Consider the following 20,313-nt stretch of genomic DNA (forward strand, 5'->3'; position numbering starts at 1 on the left):
CTGTTGATGTGTACTTAGGACTTGAAAGTTATAAGATTCTAGTCATTCTTGCCTTTGTGCTCTGACCTTCCTACTCAACTCATACAAGAGATTCTATCACTGGTTCTACGTGAAGTAAGTTTGGAAATAGATTTCTAAGATGGACTTTCTTAGAACTTTTATATTCAAAAATGACTAAACATTGAATCAAAAGAAGAAAGTACTAATATGACCATAAATATTTTTATTAAATGTGAAAATACACGGGCATAAAAATAGTACCCATATTTGTAGGCATGTCTGAGATCCATTTCAAACAATTTTAGGTTCCTTTTTTATTAAAACACTAAATCAAGATGGATTAAGTTAGTTTTTTCTCTTATTCAAAACAAACAACCTTAGGGTTGGAGTAATAGCTTAACTTCTCTAACATCTCCAATTTTCACCTCCCCTGTGCTCTGCTTCCTTCTGCAGGTAAGTGTTTCATCCACAGATGAGTACAACAAAACCTGTTACTATACACAAAGCCACGCAGTGGCTAATTTTACTCTTGAATCATTCAGCAAATGAGATCATCTGTTTTAAAAAAAAGTCATCCCACCTCTTAACATCATTTGAAATTACAGAAAAAATTCTGCCTCTAACAGAAAAGGAATGATCTGATCTAGAATAAGGATACTGGTTGTTACTGACAAATTAGCATTTGCTTTCTTCTCTTTATAAATATGGAAAAGTCAACTACATTCAACAAAGTTGCATAAATTTCTCTATAGGTTATCCTGTTGATGTGTACTTAGTGAAAACATTTTGCAAGGACCATCACCAGTGCCCTGTGTATGTAATGCAGGTGGTTCCAACACAGACCAGAAGAATCATTTTGAACTTGCACTTTCTTCTTGGTAAGTGTGAAATACAACTTCTGGCCAATTTCATGCCTTTAAAGGTGAAATTTGTCATTATTCCCTATGAGTAAAAAATGATATCAATTTCAAATTGTGATTCTACTCTTTTTCTATTTAGTTATCATCAACTTTTTTCTCTTAAAAAAAAATCATGGGTAGTTTTTAGATTCCATTATCAGAGCTCCCACAACTTATTTTCATACTGATATTTAACTAGAATATACTTTTAACACTGACTAATGAGAAAGACATGTTAAAATTAATCATCACATCCGATTCATAATATTAAACTACTGGAATTGTTTTCAATTTTTCATCTATTCATGGTAAGAAAACTTTCAGAACTAAGGAATGATTTAAATGCTGTCTCCCTTTTTAGAACATTTTAAAACATAACTAGGCTGACATGTTTTAATTCCTGCTACGGAAAGTGTCCCCAGTGTAATAGTCCCAGTGATGCTTCAGTAGCCCACCAAAAGGAAGGGAGGAGTTGAGAACAGAAGACAACAATATGCCCCTCTCTGATACTGTTCTTTCCAGCCAGAACATTCACAAAGGTTACCTGCAGCATGTGCAGTCCCTAAAGAGAGACTGGAATGTGGAAGTCATCCCACAGAGAAAGAAAAATGTGTTTTACAGGGATTTGTTTTCACACTGCATATGAGCAGTGGAAGAACAGCTTCTTTGTACCTTTACACATCCAGGGTTTTTCTCAGCCACTGTTTGAGAACACACAGTGACTGTATTTCTATTTGAGTGGACACCAGAAGACTACTGACAACCATCCAGGCTGACACCTCAAGCCCTTTCCTCCCTCCTTCATCAGCACAAGTGATCCCAGAGAACTTGTTTCCCTATGTGGCACTGACACTTGGCACCAAAGCTCTGTTGTTCTCTTCAGTGAAAACCAGCAAGTAACTACACAATTTGATTAAGTTGACTAAACTAAATCCACAATAATTTTAGTTGTTACAAGTGGAGAAAAAAAATGAAATGCAAAAGCCCTCTGGCAGCCAGTTAAGAGGCAGCTAGGCCCAGCCCTCAACCCTCTGAATCCCCAATGGCAAATTTTTATGCTCCCAAATGCAAGGGTGAGTCACTTTACTACTTCCCTTGATCTGTGTGAAAATTCTTACTTTTGAAAGTAAGTAGAGGCCGTCATTATTTCAAAGAGTGATAACCACAAAAGGATCCAGTTTAAAAAAATATATTATTGACATAACTAGTGAAGTAATAAGATTACTAAGATTACAGAACAAAATGAATTTACTTCTTATTTTCATATTGCCTTGAATTTTGAAACATTAAATGAAAGCTGTTTACTAGTTTTCAAAATGCACTATTTAAGTTTATCAGTAAGAAACAGATTTCTAAATAGATGCACAAAGCACTTAAGTGTTATGATTTATGTCCTTCAGTTAAAAACTTTTTTCCACGTGACTAGAGAAAAACAACTCGTGCATGGTTGTTGCAGTCCTTTGTGGTCGGGATGGCCCTACAGGAACTAAAATGCTTAATTTCACAGAAGCCATATATTAGAACTTTTAATGCTTAAAATGTTTCAAATGCTTCAAGGCAAAACCAAAAACCTTTCTAGAATGAAGGTAATTCTTATCTAAAGTAATCTTAGATTTTAAATTCAGCATTAGCAGTCCAATAAATATTCACTGTTCTTCATTTAGAAACATTTTTTAGGGTAAAAACTATCCAGTATACAATAACTGAATAGTATAATATCTTACCTTCCCTTCCTTTTGAAGAAGGTAACTATCTCTGAAGGAGATGCTATGTTGTGAAGTGAAATGATAATGGATGCAGAGCCAGCAAAAACCAACCAATTTGCAAGCCTGTATTTTCTTTTGGGCAGAACTAAGAGGCACCCAGGCCTGGCTGGTGAGGGCAGAACTGCTGTCCAACACACCAGCAAACAACTCCCATGGGGAAGTTGCTCAGAGGGTCAGTCCAGATGTAAGAGAAACTGCCCTACGGTATTGCTTGAAAGTAGGAGTCAAATAATACCACTGCTTTATCACATAACTAAACATAAAATGTAAAACAGGTTTCAATTGTTCTGTTTAATGTTAAGCAAAAGGGCCCATAGGTTCTTAGAATTAAATTCAAGTTTTTTTTCAGTATCCTGTAGGTACTAAACAAAAAAATGTTTAACATCAATCCAGTCTATACCAGGATATATCAACTACCATTTGGTGGCAAATTTCCTAAGACTCTGCCCCTTCTTCAGTGACAGCCGTGTTGACGCTTGCACAGGAATCATCAGATATACCTTAAAGGAGGCATAGTAATTTAACATTAGCAAGTGACTGAACTGACCAAAATCTAAGCATAGTTGTTCCTAAGAACAATAAAGCTCATCTGTTCATTTTCTCTTTAAGAACTGAAACACAACCCCTTCTCATGAAGATCACATCTCCTTCACAGAGGTACTATGCAAGGCTGTGAAGAAAAGAATCTACATGCTCCAGTGCTGAAAACACAGAATACGTGAGCACTTCCACAGGTGAGCTGCTTCAGACTACTTCTTCCAGACATTCATAAAATGAATATAGACTCTTGTCAGAGATAGAACCATCCTTGCCCGCCCCCTTGCAGATCCATCAACCTTAGGTCTACAGTGGATAAGAACAGATTTTTTTCCTATTAAAACAACTCTTTGGTCATGGACAAAGATTTGAAATTTTTTTTCATTAGGATCCCAGAACAAGATTTTTTTTAATCTTTAAAAAAAAATTAAGGAAGAGCAGAAAAACAGTTGGTTTAATTGAAGTGGAATTTAAATCTAAATGGTCCGCCTGAGCTGAAGGGATTGAACCCTTGCCATGAGTTCCAGCTTCTGTGAAAAGGGTTTCCACCACCTCCTTGTTGGCTCTCTGCATCTAGGGGATCTTCTCCATCATCAAACTTCTTCCTCATTTCTAGAAAAGAAATCAACAACTTAAGATCCGGGCATTAACAAAGATTGGCGGGGAGGTGTCAGGAAACTACTTTTTAGTAGTGCTTTTTGGAGATATCTACAGACTTCCAAAAGTTGTACTCTTCTGATAAAATAGCTATATTAGCACCTTAAGCCCCAAAATTAAGTGTGCCAGCAATAACTTCACCAACACCCTCTTCCCCAAGCACAAAATGAACTTCCTAGAACCTCACTATTCAACCTGAGCAGCACTGTGGTTCCTCAGGTACAAGGGGGAGCAAGGCCCCCTTAATGCACCCTCCAGCAGGCTTATTTTCCCTTCTGTAACTGGTGCCCCACAGCCCTGAGCAGAGACACCGTGCAGATACAGGAATTATATAGAGATGGGAAGAAGCTGTTCATCTCGAGAATAAGAACAGGAACTAGGGAAAACACCCTGCAGTGTTTTTCTTTGTGCAGAGCTCCATGATGATAGGCTCCACTCCAGAGTACCCGCCCTCAAAAAAAAAAAAAAAAAAAAAGACTCCTTATTCCTGGTTAGATGGAGCTGCCCCACACTGCATGGGCCTAACCATTTGAGGGATATTGTAGGCACCTGATAGTAGGAATACATACTGTCCTGTTATTTGGCAACTAAGTCAAGTGCAGTTCTTTCTCCCTTTACTAGGTTGTACATTACTTCAATTCCATGACATAAACAGGTATTCAAAAATGATTTGCCAGAGTGGTAAAACTTGAATGTCTCTTTATTATTTTAAGTTGTAGATGGACACAATATATTCATATATTTGTATGTAGTGCTGAGGATCAAACCCAGTGCCTCACATGTGCGAGGCAAGCACTGTACCACTGAGCTATAATCCCACCCCCCTTGAACGTATTTAGCTCACATCAAGGCTTCTAATTCCACTGACAAGGAAGGCCACAAAAAATGGTAGCTTAACATCAAACTTCTGAAATGAAAAAGCATTATTATCTCAGCCTGTCTCCAGGCCTTGATAATATATGATAAAAGAACTGACCAACCAGTAAATCTATATTGGTTTAGGATAAGATTGCTGGTGATCACACCCAGAGATGCAAAGGATGACCTGACCAATTGTTTCTTCACCATGTTCCAGGGAGTTTAGAATTCATTACTGACCTGTGAAGATGGAAGGAACCTAGAAGGTACTGTGATTATGCTCAATTTTATCACAGATTTGGAAAGAGGAAAAAAATAACCCCTAAAGATTCAAGCTCAAGCTTCTGACTCCACATTTGATCTGAGGGACCCAGATCAGATGAGACAGATATAAAACAATTTCTAAAACTGCAGGACCAGTCACAGACCCACAAAGACAACTTAACATGCTTTCCACCCTCCACTTCTGATACTGCTTTCTGAGATGAGGCAAAGGAATAAGAGCTAATAATCTACTTTCAAGAGACTGGGATGATGCTGAGGGCAAATAATACCTGGATCAGAGAGAACTTCTTTAGCAGCTGCTATGTCAATGAACTTTTTCTCAGCCTTTTTCTTTTCTTCTTCATTTTGGAAGTTATCTGGGTGCCACTGCAGTGCTAATTTTCTATATGCCTTAATGATTTCTTGCTTTTTGGCATTCCTGAGGGGTGGTAAAACAAACAATCATTAGTTAAGTAGCCAACCTTCTTCCATAAAAAATGAGATTAACTGCCAATGGGATTTTATAGTTCCCAGCTCTGTGTGACCATTAAAATCATCCAGGCTGCCTCAGATACCTGTTCACTAAGAATCTCTCTGAGAATAAAGTACTGATTTTATAATTTAAGACACCTTGATTTGATTCCTGTTTGGCATTAAAAAGGCTTTGAACCATTTGCCTCGGAATTAGTTTACTTATTAAGAACAAAGTTTCAGGCTTTGGTTTGAAGATTGACAGTTTACTGGATCATAGAAGATGGTCTTAGGCCTAAAAATAAAGTTTTGCTTTTATCATAAGATATTTTTCTTTTCCTCATTTCCTCTCTCCCCACCAAAAGAAAGTTCACTTCTACTATGTTAACCCTTCCTAATAATAATAATAATCTATGTCTAGGATCTGGTGTGTACAGCCTTTGTCACCAACTTTTAATTCTCTATTATTGGTCTCTATCAAACTTGCCTGTAGCATATTCAAAATAGCTTTATGTTATTAAGGATTGTTAGAATAATAGTTGACCAAAATTACATAAGTAAATGAATCAGGGAGAGAGAAAGAGATGATATGATTAGCTTTAAGACAGTAGCAATGTAAATTTTAATAATTTCACCTTTTTACTCCCAAGATTTTATAATAATCTCGTTTCTGTGACTGTTTCAATAGTCTCTGTGCTTTTTCTAGACCTTCCCGAATCTGCTGATCATTTTCATTGTGTTCCTGAGCAGCTTCATAATCTTGAATAGCTGTCAAAATATGTTTAAGATAATGCTGTTAGGGGGGATTACAATTTGTTGCCTCTACACATCCTGCAGAATTGATACTAAAGTCATGCCCCTTCACCCTTATTGCTAAAAGCTTAAGTAATAACTTTGTTCACAAACATACAAATTAAGGCTGAAGTCAGGTAGCCTGTTACTCCTGTTCAACAAAATGCACTGCTCTTGGTTTACTTGCCCACCCTCCCACATCATCTCCACGTGCCTCCTTCAATGTACTTTAATATCAGTACTCCACATTACACACAGTAATCTTCACTGAAACTGAAGTGAATGTTCATAGGAAAGTAAGACATTGGCAAAGAAAAGCTGAGTGGACAGTTTAATAGAGATGCTAGAAAGGTATCAGGAAGAACATCAGCAGTCAGGGTGACCACGTCAACTATAGGTTTCAACACACACAGTAGAAACAGTGATTTTTGGCCAAGGATTTTCAGTTTAACAAGCAAGAAAAATTTAAAGGCAACCATCAAGATAGTCTAAGATGAAAACAAGCCTGCACAAGCTCTTGACCTGGCATGTGGAGCAGCTGCCTGCAGCACTATCCCCCCAATCTGCCTCTAAGCAGAGTGAAAGGTGTGCAATGTGGAGGAACCCCTGACATGGCAGCTTGGCAGGTACCATAGAGGGGGCATGTTTATGTGAATGAACAGTTGCCACCCACTTAAAGCTGACCTGAGCTCCCCAATACAGAGAAGAATTTCAAGAAAACAGCAAGTGATTTTCTCCATTATTAAGTCCCAAATTAGTTTTTCTTCAACTAGAGCTAAACCACTTCTCACCTTTCCCAGCTACCACTGGGAAGCCTTCGCTTTTTTAGTGCAAAAAGAGATGTGCCTGTTTCTGAATATGAAGTTTTACTGGAGTACAGCCATGCCTATTCATCTGCGTATTGCTTTTGCATAGCAACAGCAGAATTGATAGTTGCAACAGAAACTATATGGCATGCAGAGCCTACAGCAAAGAGAGCTAAAATTTTTATATTATACTCAACTAGTTTTCAATAGAACTCTTTCCATAATGTACCTTTTAAATTCCACTAAGAAAGAATAATTTCACACTTACTACCACTTTTCCAAAATTGTCAACATTCCCAGGTATGCTGGTAAATATGTTCTAAATAAAAGGCAACTGAACATGTGCAAATTTGACATAATGAACCTTTAGATACTGCAAATTAAATTCCTTAAAGACTTACCTTCATCATACATTTCTTCTATTAAATAGGCCTCTGCTCGATCTTTTAGTGCATTCACATTGTCAGGTTCTATCTGTAAAACTTCAGAACATACTCTAATGGCTTCAACAGGCTTCTCATCCTAAAAGCAAGTATGAGAAAAGAATTTACGGTTGTTATTCATCATGTTAAATATTTACATTTCAGGGAAAAGTCAACTGTTACCTTAGAAAAGCAGTGACAGATCCTTTCTTTTGAACGAACTGTGTATTCAGCAATGCTGGGCTCTGTTTTCATGACAGATTCATATTTGCTGGTTGCATCTGTGTATCTATTAAATGAGCAAAATATGATGAGTAACCAATAAAATTCTATTTCCTGAGATGTGCAAAGGACCCTCTCTCTTCACTGTGGGTTGTTTTATCAATTCAAGTAAATGAGCACCTGCCTTTAAACACTGTTCAGACCTTGTTAACCCAGAGTTGCATGGAAGGTACAGTCCAGAGATTAAACACCTGGCCACAGGAGATATACCCAGACACATCAAGGCATGCCTATGAACACCAAACCCAGTGATGAAGTCCTTTACAGACCAAAGCTCAGATTTTGAAACTCAAAAACACCTGAAGTTTGACTTAAATGGAGCACTTTCAAAACAGAGTTCCAGTTTTATTTTTTGGCTACTACACATTTTTATGAAAAAATGGCACATAATGGGCTGTTATTATCAGTAAATGCCAATATTCACAAAGAAGTATAATGCAGTTCCTTATACAAGGAACCTGCTTAAATTCCCAACTTTCCAAGCTTTCTAAGAGCAATACATTTAAAAGAAAAGCTAGTTTTTAGGAGAGTTGATATATGTACCTAACTGGAGAAAAGTACAACTAAAAACCCTAGATATTAAGAGTCTAAAGAGGGGATAAAAGACAAACTATCTAGTGGCCTTAGGAGCTGAGGGAAAAACATGATGGTAAATTCCCTGGCTTTATTTTTGGCTTCCTGTATCCCAGACTTGGAGCTGAAGATGCCAGCAACCCAAAAATGTAAAAGCAAAAATAAAAACCCAAAGTCTCCCTGACCAGAGAACCTGAAAAGGGCAGCTCAGCAAAGCAGTAACGGCCTTAGTCCAGCCAAATACCTCAGATAACATGCCTGAGACCAGCAAAAGCCAGTGGAGAACCTAGACATCTCCTTGCTGAGGCTGAATGGGGTTCCCCTCCATCTCTACTAAGGCAATAACAGAAAAGGCCAAAAGGGAGCCAGGACTTTCCTCCACCCTACTCCTCCAATGGTGGTGTCAATGGAGAAGACCATGTGAGGAGCCAGAACTCTTGCCTGTACCAACCTATTTTCTAGCAAGAAACCCTCCCCACCCTCAGGCCAAGGAGGAAACTTCTTTTCCATCCAGCAGTAACAAGGTGGTGCCATCCTCCACTTTGCTGGAATTATGTTAGAAAAACCCAGCCAAAAGCAAGGTTTAAATTAAAACCAGAGCCTTATAACAAAATGAGAATTCCTTGTTTCAATTAAAAACCATTCATATCAAAAAATGGAAAAATCTCAAACCAAATGAGAAAAATACTAAATCCCAATAAAACAGAGGTATTAGAGTTATCTGATAAAGATTTTTGAAGCAGCCATGAAGAAAAAGCAATTACAAATAAAGTTTAACTCAAGTGAAAAGCACAGGATGGCTGAGCAAAAAAAGACCAAATGGAGTTTTTAGGAACTAAAAAAATATTAAAATAAAACCCTCAGGGCTGGGGATGTGGCTCAAGCAGTAGCGCGCTCGCCTGGCATGCGTGCGGCCCGGGTTCGATCCTCAGCACCACATACAAACAAAGATGTTGTGTCTGCCAAAAACTAATAAATATTAAAAATTCTCTCTCTCTCTTTAAAAAAAAAAAAAACAAAACCCTCACTGAAAGTACTCAATAGCAAACAAAGAGAACAGAGAAAAGTATTCGTTAACTGGAACAGAAATTGTCAAATCTGAACAACAAAAAGAATACAGTCTTAAGTGAATACTCCCAAGGACCTGTGAGATTCTAACTAAAGATCTAACATTTATGTCATTGTAGTCTAAGATGGAGAGGACAAAGATCTAAAGAAGTATTTAAATAATGGCTAAACCTACACATTGCTTAACAATGGAGCTGCATTCTGAAAATGTGTACTTGGGTGGTTTCATCATCGTAGAAGTGTCAAGGACAACATTTACACAAAACCAGATGGTACAGACCTGGCTTCTAACACAATGTTTTAGGCTACTGCTGACATAACACAGCATGCTGTTTTATAGTCAACTTTAAAAAAAAAAAAAAAAAACAACTAAAAGGAATATACTCTGTATATAAAAACCAGTAGTATAGTTATCCACTATCATTACCAACTATTATGCATTATATATAGTCGTATGTGCTACACTTGAATACAGCTATCAAGTCTGTTGTGGTCAGCATCACCAGCAACATCTTACCTAACTAATGTGTTACAATGGCTATATCATTAGGCCATCTTAATCTTAGGGGACCATCATTACATATGTGGTATATCTTGAGTGAATATTGTGATATGGCACATAATATATTCGAGAAGCTAAGTTTAGACTTATGAGTAGAGTAACAAGAAATCCAGGCCAAGACACATCACAATTAAACTTATTAAAGAGGAAAATCTTGAAAACAGAAACCTGAGACTCTAGAGGGGAGAACTATAAGAATGACATAGAATCTTATCAAGAGCTATGGAGGCCAGATGGTAGTAGCACAAAATTTTCCTGGTGCTGTATTAACTCAGAATCCTATACCCAGAGAAAATCTCCTCTGGGAATTAAAGGGAAACCAAGATATTCTCAGATACAAGAAAACTAGAAAATTTTATCACCAATAGACCAACCCTAAAGGAAGTCCTCTAAATGAAAGGAAAAGACACAAGGGTTGGGGGTATAGTTCAGTGGTAGAACACATGCTCAGGCTCTGGGTTCAATACTCAAAACTTAAGGAAAGAATAAGAGGTGGAATCTTAGAACATTAACAAGGAAAAGAACACAGCAAGCAAAATATGAATGCATACTTGCCATGATCTGTCTCCCAAAAGTCCATGTGCTCAAAGTTTAGTCTCTAGTGTGACAGTGCCTTTAAGAGATAGAACCTAGTGAAAGGTAATTATTAAGTCCTGAGGGCATCACCTCTAAGAGATATTAATGAAGTTATCCCACAACCAAGTTAATTCTCTAGAAAGCAAGTTATCATAAGGCCATCCCACATGCTTCTCTGCCACACTGACATAGTCAGGGAGCCCTCATAGGATGTTGGCCCCACTAAAATAATGAATTACACTATAAAGTGCCAGCTTCAGGTATTTTATTGTAGCAGCACAAAACAGACTAAAACAATATTCTAGACTTTCTTTCTTCTTTAGGTTTCTAAATTGTGTTTGATGTTGAAGCAAAATTTACAACATTGTATTGTGGTATGGAAACACAGGACAATTATAAACAGTACAGGGTAGGACTGGGGATGTGGCTCAAGCGGTAGCGCGCTTGCCTGGCATGTGTGCGGCCTGGGTTCGATCCTCAGCACCACATACAAACAAAGATGTTGTGTCTGCCGAAAACTAAAAAATAAATATAAAATTCTTAAAAAAAAAAAAAAAAAAGAAACTTTAAAAAAATAAAAATAAATAAATAAACAGTACAGGGTAAAGGCTATTAAAGGAAAATAAGGTTCTTTTACACATAAACTACTAAAATGATGCTATAGACTCTAACTACTTGTCAAACCCATAGCAAACACTAAAAAAGCTGGGCAAAGAGATACAAAGATTCCATAAGTGAATAAAAATGGAATTCTAAAAGTGTTCAAATAGCCAAAAGGAAAAATAACAAACAGAAAATAAAGAAGAAAACAGCTATTAAGCCCCTAACCTATTACAGTTACATTAAATGTAAAGGTAAATGGTCTAAATAAAGTGATTAGAAAAGATTAGCAGGGTACATTTAAAATCATGACCCAACTGAAAGCTGTCCTCAAGAAACTCCCTTCAAATGCAAGCTGAAAGTAAAAGGATAGAAAAGACCATACCTTGTAAATAGTAATCAGAGGAAAGCAAGAGAGACTATACTGTCATATAAAGTAACAGAAAATTATCAGAAATGAGCAATACAGAATGATAAAAGGGTCAATTCACCACACAGCAATCCTAAACGTGTATACACAAAACAAAAAAACAATTAAGAAGATGAAAAGATAAAGAGTGAAAGAAAAGCTTGGCATGATGATGCACATGTGAAATCCCAGCTACTGGAGAGGCCAAGACAGGAGCATAACTTCAAGGACAACCTGGGTAACTTATATATTTTCTCAAAAGTAAAAAAGGGGGCCGGGGTTGTGGCTCAGTGGAAGAGTGCTTGACTAACATGCGTGAGGCACTGGGTTCGTTCCCCGGCACCACATAAAAATAAACAAAAGAAAAGTATTGTGTTCATCTACAACTAAAAAAAATATTTAAAAAAAAAAAAGAAGTAAAAGGGGTTAGGGATATAACTAAGTGGTAGAGCACCCCTGAGTTCAATCCCCAATGTGGGGGTTTGGGGTGGAATAAAATGCTATTATGACTTTCAATGGGTGAATGGCTGAAGTGTAGTCCACATACACCATGGAAATTTCAGCAAAAAATAGGAAGGAAATACTTATGCACATAATAATCCAATAAATCTTCAGAGATTTATGCCGAGGTGGAAAAAAGCCAATTCCAAAAGTTTACATATTATATGATTCCATTTCTATAACACTCTTGAAGTGACAAAATTATAGAAATGGAAAATAAATTCATGGCAACTTGGTATTCAGGAAGTGGTAAGGACAGGAGAGAAATAGTTATGGCTATAAAAGGGCAACATGAGACATTCTTATGGTAATGGAATTAATCAATATCCTGATTATGATACAATATTATAGTTTGCCAGAAGTTGGAGGAAATTGGGTAAAGCATTCTCATGTGTCAGTTTCCAAAGGTATTAGGAATAGGGAATTCAGAGCCTACCTTCTACTAAGCACTGTTGTGTGGAACGTTCTCCATTTTCTTCAACTCCCCTGCCCCAACCTACAAACCACCTATAAACAATACTTATACAGACACAACCTATATTCTGGCAACTTCTATGTATTTTTTAGACTTAGGATTTAAATACCTATCACCTTCTCCAGCAAGCTTCTCTTTTTAACTTCTGGCCTTAATACCTTGGACTGCATTAAAAGCCCCTCTTTGGTATTCCCATCATACTCTATACATTCTAGCAGTTTGGTATCATATTATCCATTAATCAGCAAATTATATGTCTGTCTTCCACACAAAGCAATAAACTTAAGACCAAAAACTTATAGTCAAATTCATTTCTGTACCCTTAGTACATAGCTCAATGCCTGATATAAGAGACACTCAATAAAATATGGCCTAACAGGGCTGGGGCTGTAGCTCAGTGGCAGACCACTAGCCTAGCATGTGTGAGGCACTGGATTCGATCCTCAGTACCACATAAAAAAGCAAATAAATAAAATAAAGGCATGCTGTCCATCTATAACCATAAAAAAATATCTGGCCTAACATAAATCTGCTGATAAGGATACTATACAATTAATATTTATATTCTACCTTATTCTAAAAATGTATAATCCTGGTGATTTTGCTAAAGCCCAGTGCCATCTAGAATACTTCACCCTCAGTGACAGAGAATAAATGAGCTTGGTAGAGTTCAGTAGTCCATTTGTCCCCACAACCTGATGTAAGAAGGAAAGGCTGGGTGGTTGGGATAAACATATTCTTACCTGCCATCTCTGATGAGCTCTTCAGCTGATTCAATCAGCTTATTAAGTTTTTTTACTTGTTTATAGTGTGCAAAACACCTTTTATGATCCTGATCAAGTTTTAGACATTCACGAACTTCACTGCTCATGGAATTGAAAAAAGGAAAATGCTCCAAGTCAAAATAATCAGTTTTCCATATTAAATACAAAAATCACAAAATAGTATTTTGATTTGTAACAAAACATACTTAATAATTTACTATGTACTTGTATATGACACTATACCATGAACACATTTTCTAATTCAAAGTAAAATGACTTATATAGAATTATACATTAAACAGTATTTTGTTTTTAGAAAACAAATTACTTCTTGTTTACTTACTTTCATGAAATAAACACTTTTCACGAAAATAAACTATGAAACTAGAGTAATGTAAGAAATGATATATAAACAGTATAAAATGTCAACCACATATTAATTTAATATTAAAATCTTAAAACTGACCTGAGGGATAATTCATGGTCTCCTAGTTGGTAGTACAGTGTGCTGATTTTATAAAACGCTTCAGTATTATCATTCTTCAGTTTTGATGTGGCTTTTAAGTCACTTATAGCTTTCCTAGGTTCTCCTTCTTTTATAAAACATTCAGCTCGAAGTTCCCGTAGTTCTGCATCCCAAACACAAACCTTGAGAAACAAAAGAACTAGACTTTAAGAAACAATAAATTATGAACACTCATTATTGTATCCCACATATTTTTATCTGTATATTTATAAACATCCTCAATGTGATGACTTCCGTATTGTAAAGAGTGTTTAAAAGTCTTTTACAATTTAAATATGATTAAAAAAAAAAAGATGGCACCCACCTGTAATCCCAGCTATTTAGGAAAATGAGATAAGAGGATTGCAAGTTATAAGACAACCTCAGCAACATAGCAAGACCCTGTCTCGAAATAAAATGAAAGGAAACAAAAAGGCTGGGAATATGGCTCAGAGACAGAATGTTTCTGAATCCAATCCCAAATACTGGGGGGAAAAATTGTGGCAGTTGCTCCAAAAATATCTTAAAATTCTAATCTGGCCCTTTTCTTTCCTCCTTCAATTATATAATTCTAAAACTGAATAGTAATAATTTAAAAAAAGCCAACATAGCATTTACTATACATGGTTGTTCCCAGTGAAGCATATTTGGAGAGAATTTCCAATAGTCAGTTCTTTTTACTTAACAATTCTAATGTCTAGTCCAGAAAATAAATCGAGTAAAATATGCTGCGAAATATGTGTATTCTACTGATAACTAAATTCTCTCTTTTATAAAGTGTCATTTCCTTGAAATTAAATCCTCTTATCAAAAAAATAAAGGAAAAGGAAAAACAATGTGAGAAGGCTGGAGGCTTCACCATTTGTTTTATCAAAAGTCCATAATGTTTAGAAAATATACTGGCATTCTTTAAAACATAAACCCAAAAGCTCAGCAATGTGACATATGGGAGTATCTTTACATAATTTATTTGAACTGCTCTAAGTCATGCCCAATTTTCACATTAATGAAGATCAAAATCAACATCATATAAATTAAAGAATCATGGACAGTGAGGAAGGTCAAAATGGACAATCTAGTGTTAGAAAGTAAACGTCATAACTTTACATTTCCTAATATTGTAAAACATAGTTTAGTAAAACATAAATTCCACCAGCTCATATCACAAGATTTCCCCTATAATTTTGAAAGAAATGCCCATTTTACATACAAGTTTACTACCAAGATTTAATGAAACTGTACATCAAAATACTGTGAAAATGGTAATTAAGTATGAATTATGACTGCTTCCACTTCATTACTTTAGACTTTCTTCTAAAATCATGTGTCATTAAGTCTTTCTGAGGCAGGGAAACCCTAGATTTAAGTTTCCTATCTAGAACCCTCTGGGTCCTGTCAACTCTGTCTGCCTTCTTTCCTACAACACTCCTTTTTTTCCCAAATATAATTTTTCCTTTCCTTTTTCTTCAACCAACTGTCATCTCTTACACCATTATGTAATCTCCAGAGTTCTTTTCCCTCAAAAATTGAAAAATCAAACCAAAATAGCAAAGCAAGTAATGTATGAAAATATGTAACTCTCGCTCCACAGCACATTCAAAACATTCTGAAAACCTCACTTTTCAGCACATTCTGAAAATTCAGTTGCAAATTATGTTCCATACAAACACAATCTTTCACTTAACAGCTGAAAGTTCATTTTATTCTGTCTAGGTGTTTTGTGGTATATTGTATGTTTAAGTGATAAACATGTCTTACAGTAAAAAGCAGTAAGTGCCGCTTGTCAGCATGGTATCTAAGAAACTTACCTCTAAAATCTTATCAAGGAAGGTTATAGCAGCAGTATAATCTGCACTTTCAAAAGCCTCGAGTGCTTGCGAACGCAAACGTTGCATTTCATCAGACTTGAGAAGTTGTGACTGGGCTTCCTTTTCTTCATTTTCACTTGGATTAGATTTGAGCTACAAGAACAACAAATAAAACCTTAAATCCAGTACTCATAAACAAAGTCTGACCATTCCAAGTAAGTTTGAGCAGACCCTGAGGCAGAGGATCCCAGTTAATTCCCATATTCCTAACCCCATAACTTTTAAGGTAATATAAATATGTGTTTTAAGCTGTTAACTTCGGATAATTTGTTATACAGCCACAGGAAACCAATACAGAAGTAACACAGGGTAAAAGTTTTACCATTTCTCTGTGGCCAGGTTATGAATATTTCGAAAAAGATTTAGTACCATTTATGTTCCTAGTCTAAATAATTAATAAACCCAAATCTGGGGCTGGGGTTGTGACTCAGTGGTAGAGTGCTTGTAGCATGGGTGAGGCACTGGGTTCGATCCTCAGCACCACATAAAAATAAAAGGTGACAGAATACCTATGTATGTATATATATATGTATGTATATGTATATGTATACACACACACATATTTTAAAATAAAACCCAAATCCTGAATTAATCATGTATCTCCATGTTATCTGGATTTTGACAATAAGATGGAGATAACAGTACTTACACCCTATGGAGTAGTGGTTGACAGATTAAAAAGGTACTCTACACATAATACACATAAAGTATTCCAAAAACACTAGTGAAATTACAGATTCTTTTTGTGATCTTTTTCTTTTTTTTCTTTTTTTTCTTTTTTTTTTTTTGGTGTGTGTGTGTGGTGGGGGAGTGGAATTGAAACCAGGGCCTTGAGCATGCTAAGCATATGTCCTACCACTGAACTACACCTCCAGCCCCTTTTGTGATCTTTCTATAATAAGGATAGATTGCAAAAGATACATACTTTAAAAGGATGCTCAATTTGTTTTCCATTATATACATCAACCAACTTAAACTGGATACTATTATAGTAATTAAAGTCCTAGATTAATAGAACGTAAATCTGACTCCTTTGAGGACAAAATAAAATTAGACTATGATGTCTAAAGTCCCACTTATTTTTGTACTTTTATAACCTGAGATTTTAGGAAACAATCACAAAATGAAAAGACAATCTACAGATAAGAGAAAATTTTAAAAACTATAAACCAGAAAAGTGATTATTATCCAAGATTTATCAATAATTCACACAACTCAACATCAGGAAAATATATAACCAGATGAAAAATGGGCAAAGGACTTGAAAAGACATTTCTTCTAGAATGTCCCCCAAGGGTCCATGTTTTAAAGGCTTTATTCTGAGCATGAGGTCTAGAGGAATTTAGGTCATTGGGATCATGATGTCAAAGGAGACTGTGAGACTCCAGTCTCTTTCTCTTCTTGCATCCTGCACATGAAACGAACAAGCTTCCTCCACCAACCATCCTGCCATGATATATGGCCTTGGCTTGTGCCCAAAAACAAGCCAACTGATGGACAGATACCTCTAAAACTGTAAGCCAAAATAAGTTGATTATCTCAAGTATCTTATTATTGCTAACAGGAAGCTAACTCACACATCCATTACCAAAAAGAGATAAGAAGTTTTGGCAAGGGTGTGGAGAAAAGGGAATCCTTCTATATTGGTAAAACTGTAAACTGTTATAGCCATTATGGAAAAAAGTATGGAGAGGTTCCCAAAAAAATTAAAATAGAACTACCATATGACTTAGTAACTTCTCTCCTTGGTATATACTCAAAGGAAATGAAATCACCACTTTGTAAATATATCTATAATTTTATGTTCATTGCAGCACTGTTTACAAAGGCCAAGATATGGAAACAACTTAGATTTCTGCCATACTTGGATCTTGAATGTCCCCCACCCCCAAAGGTCCATGTGGTAAAGGTTTGATCTCCAGCATGATGCTATTGGGTGAAGTGGAAACTCTAAAGAAGTGGGGTGTAATAGAAGGTCTTTAGGTCATTGGGATAATGACCTAAATAATTAAAGGGGATAATGGGATCCCAGCTCTAGTTATGTGTTATCCTGACACAGGCACAAAGCAACAGATTCTGGACTAAAACTTCTAAACCTGTGAATGAAAATAAACCTTTTCTAAGTTGATTTTTCTCAGGTATTTTTAAAGTAAAAGCAATCAAACAGTGTCCATCAGTGGACAAATGGACAAAGAAACTGTCACACACACACACAAACACAATTATTCAGCCATAAAAAGGCAGATATCCTGCCGTTTGCTACAACATGGATGGACTCAGAGAACATTATGCCAGACATAACATTATGCCAAATATATGAAATAACCAGATACAGAAAGCAAAATATTATATGACTTCACTTATATGTGGAATCTTTTGAAAACAAATTTTCAGTCTACATAGAGAATAAAACAGTGGTTGTACCAGGGTCTGTTTGAGAAATAAGAAATGGAGAGTTGTGGGTCAAAGGATACAATATAGCAGATATGTAGGATTGACAAATCTAATGATTAATGTACAATATTAGGAATATAGTTAATAATAATATGTGTGAGTCATATTCAGGATTTATTACTAAATGAGTAGATTACAGCTACTCTTGTCACATGGAAAAAAACATGGATGTAGATATAATGGATACATTACTTTCTTCCAGTTTAGTAACAGTCACTGTACTATAAATGTATCTTTATGCTGTCATGTTGTATACCTTAAATATACACAATAAAATTAATTTAAAAAATTAATTTTAAAAAGTAAGATGTTAGAGGCTGGGGTTGTGGCTCAGTGGTAGCGCGCTTGCCTAGCACGTGTAACGCACTGGATTTGATTCTCAGTACCACATGCAAATAAATAAACTAAAGGGCGATCAACAACTAAAAAATATTAAAAAATAATAAGATGGTAGACTTTGGCATAACATACATTCATTGATCTACTTGTTTTTTAGATACTAATATTGCCAAGGCTGAAAAATTTAATTATAGTTTAGGGAGTAAACAGCACAAATTTTAAAAAATTTATACACTTGATAATATATAAAAAAATATGGAATACTTAAGTCACATTCTCTAGTGACTTCTGGAATTTGCCTTTATATTCTTTCTGAATGGCAAAAAAAGAAACCAAGAAAAGAACCAATTTTTAAAAATGAATATTATACAAATCAGAGAGAAGGAAATTACATTCAAGCACTCTAAGGTCCTTATGTTATCCACAATGTTAAAGCTTACTATTGTTAAATTTAAAAAGCACAAGGCCAATGGCCTGAGGTTATCACCTACAGTGAGTTCCCACTTAAAGTAACTACTCGATTTCGTATATAAAAAACAAAACTAAAAACCTAACAAAATCAAAGAACTTCAGCCAATCACAAGCAGTAAACCTCATCCAATTGCAGGCTGTCAACTCACTGACCATCTCCAAACAAGGCAAAGGCAGCACTTTCACCGATCAAGCTATTTCTATACCTCATTTCCAATTTCTTTCTATAAAATAATCATGGCCACATTGGAGACCGCAGCTCTCTGAACCTTTTCTGGTTCTAAGTACTGTCCAATTCATAAATCCTTCTTTACTAAAATAAACTGCCGTATTTAACATGTTGAAAGTTTTAATACTATTTAGCTATAATAATCGAGAGCCTAAGAATGGCAAAGGACAGACACATTGAGCAATGAAACAGAATAGAGAACTCAGAAGGACCCACACAAGTACAGCCAACTGAAAGAGGTGCAAAAGCAACTCACTAAAGGAAATTGCTAGAGTAATGGGACATCCAAAGGCAAAACAGATCAAGCTTGACTCTAACTTCATATTATTATACAAAACTTAATTCAAAATAGGTTACAGACTTAAATGTAAAACTTAAAAGCATAAAGCAGGAGAAAAGTTTTATAACTTAGAGCTTGATGACTATTTCTTAGAAATGATACCAAAAGCACCTTGTACTTTGTGCTTTCCATAGAAGTGAAAAAAAAAAAAAAACAATAAATTCTCTCAAAATTAAAGCTTTTGTTCTATAAAAGACACTGAAGAAAACTAAAATATGCACTGGGGCTGGGACTCAGCGGTAGAGCACTCATCTTGCATGTGTGAGGCTCTGGGTTCAATCTTCAACACCACATAAATAAAATAAAAAGGTATTGTGTCCACCTACAACTAAAAAAATATTTAAAAAAAGAAATCTAAAATATTTGCAAATATATACACATATCTGACAAAATACCTTAAACATAAAGAATACTCATAACACCACAGTTTTTTTTTTAAGTAATCCTATGAGAATATGGGCAAAAGACATTAACAGATATTTCATTGAAAAGGATTTACAGATGAAAATGTAAATGCATCATTAACCATTAGGGAAATGTAGATTAAAATCATAATTTGATGACAAAAATAAAAAATAACAGTGATATCAAATCCTGGACCAAGGATGAAGAGGAATGTAAAATGGTACAGTCACTCTAGAAAGCAATTTGGAGATTTCTTACAAAACTAAACACATAATTAATATTCAATCCAGCAACTGAACTCTTGGGCATTTACCTCAGAGAAATTAAAATTCATGTTTACATAAAGACCTTTACAAGAATGTTCATAGTAGCTGTATTTGCAGTAACCCAAATGACAAAAACAATCGAAACATCCCTCAA

The 20,313-nt window shown here is 35.6% G+C and overlaps 1 protein-coding gene across 2 annotated transcripts in view; it reads right to left on the reverse strand.

Moving 5' to 3' along the window:
• Positions 1–208: 208 nt before the first annotated feature.
• Dnajc3 (DnaJ heat shock protein family (Hsp40) member C3) overlaps positions 209–20,313 on the reverse strand; it is a 61,978-nt gene continuing 41,873 nt past the window's right edge. For both annotated transcript variants that reach the window (XM_046454789.2, XM_046454790.2), the window contains 8 exons: positions 15,596–15,748; positions 13,749–13,930; positions 13,262–13,381; positions 7,656–7,761; positions 7,452–7,572; positions 6,088–6,220; positions 5,272–5,420; positions 209–3,814 (listed from right to left, as the gene is read on the reverse strand). In XM_046454789.2, the coding sequence (XP_046310745.1) occupies positions 3,657–3,814; positions 5,272–5,420; positions 6,088–6,220; positions 7,452–7,572; positions 7,656–7,761; positions 13,262–13,381; positions 13,749–13,930; positions 15,596–15,748 (1,122 nt within the window). In that variant the 3' untranslated portion in view covers positions 209–3,656. The remainder of the gene's footprint in view (positions 3,815–5,271; positions 5,421–6,087; positions 6,221–7,451; positions 7,573–7,655; positions 7,762–13,261; positions 13,382–13,748; positions 13,931–15,595; positions 15,749–20,313) is intronic.

This window comes from Marmota monax, unplaced genomic scaffold (assembly GCF_021218885.2).
Source record: "Marmota monax isolate L192 unplaced genomic scaffold, Marmota_monax_Labrador192_F-V1.1 WCK01_AAM20220418_F8-fsc00026, whole genome shotgun sequence".
Classification (NCBI taxonomy): domain Eukaryota; kingdom Metazoa; phylum Chordata; class Mammalia; order Rodentia; family Sciuridae; genus Marmota; species Marmota monax.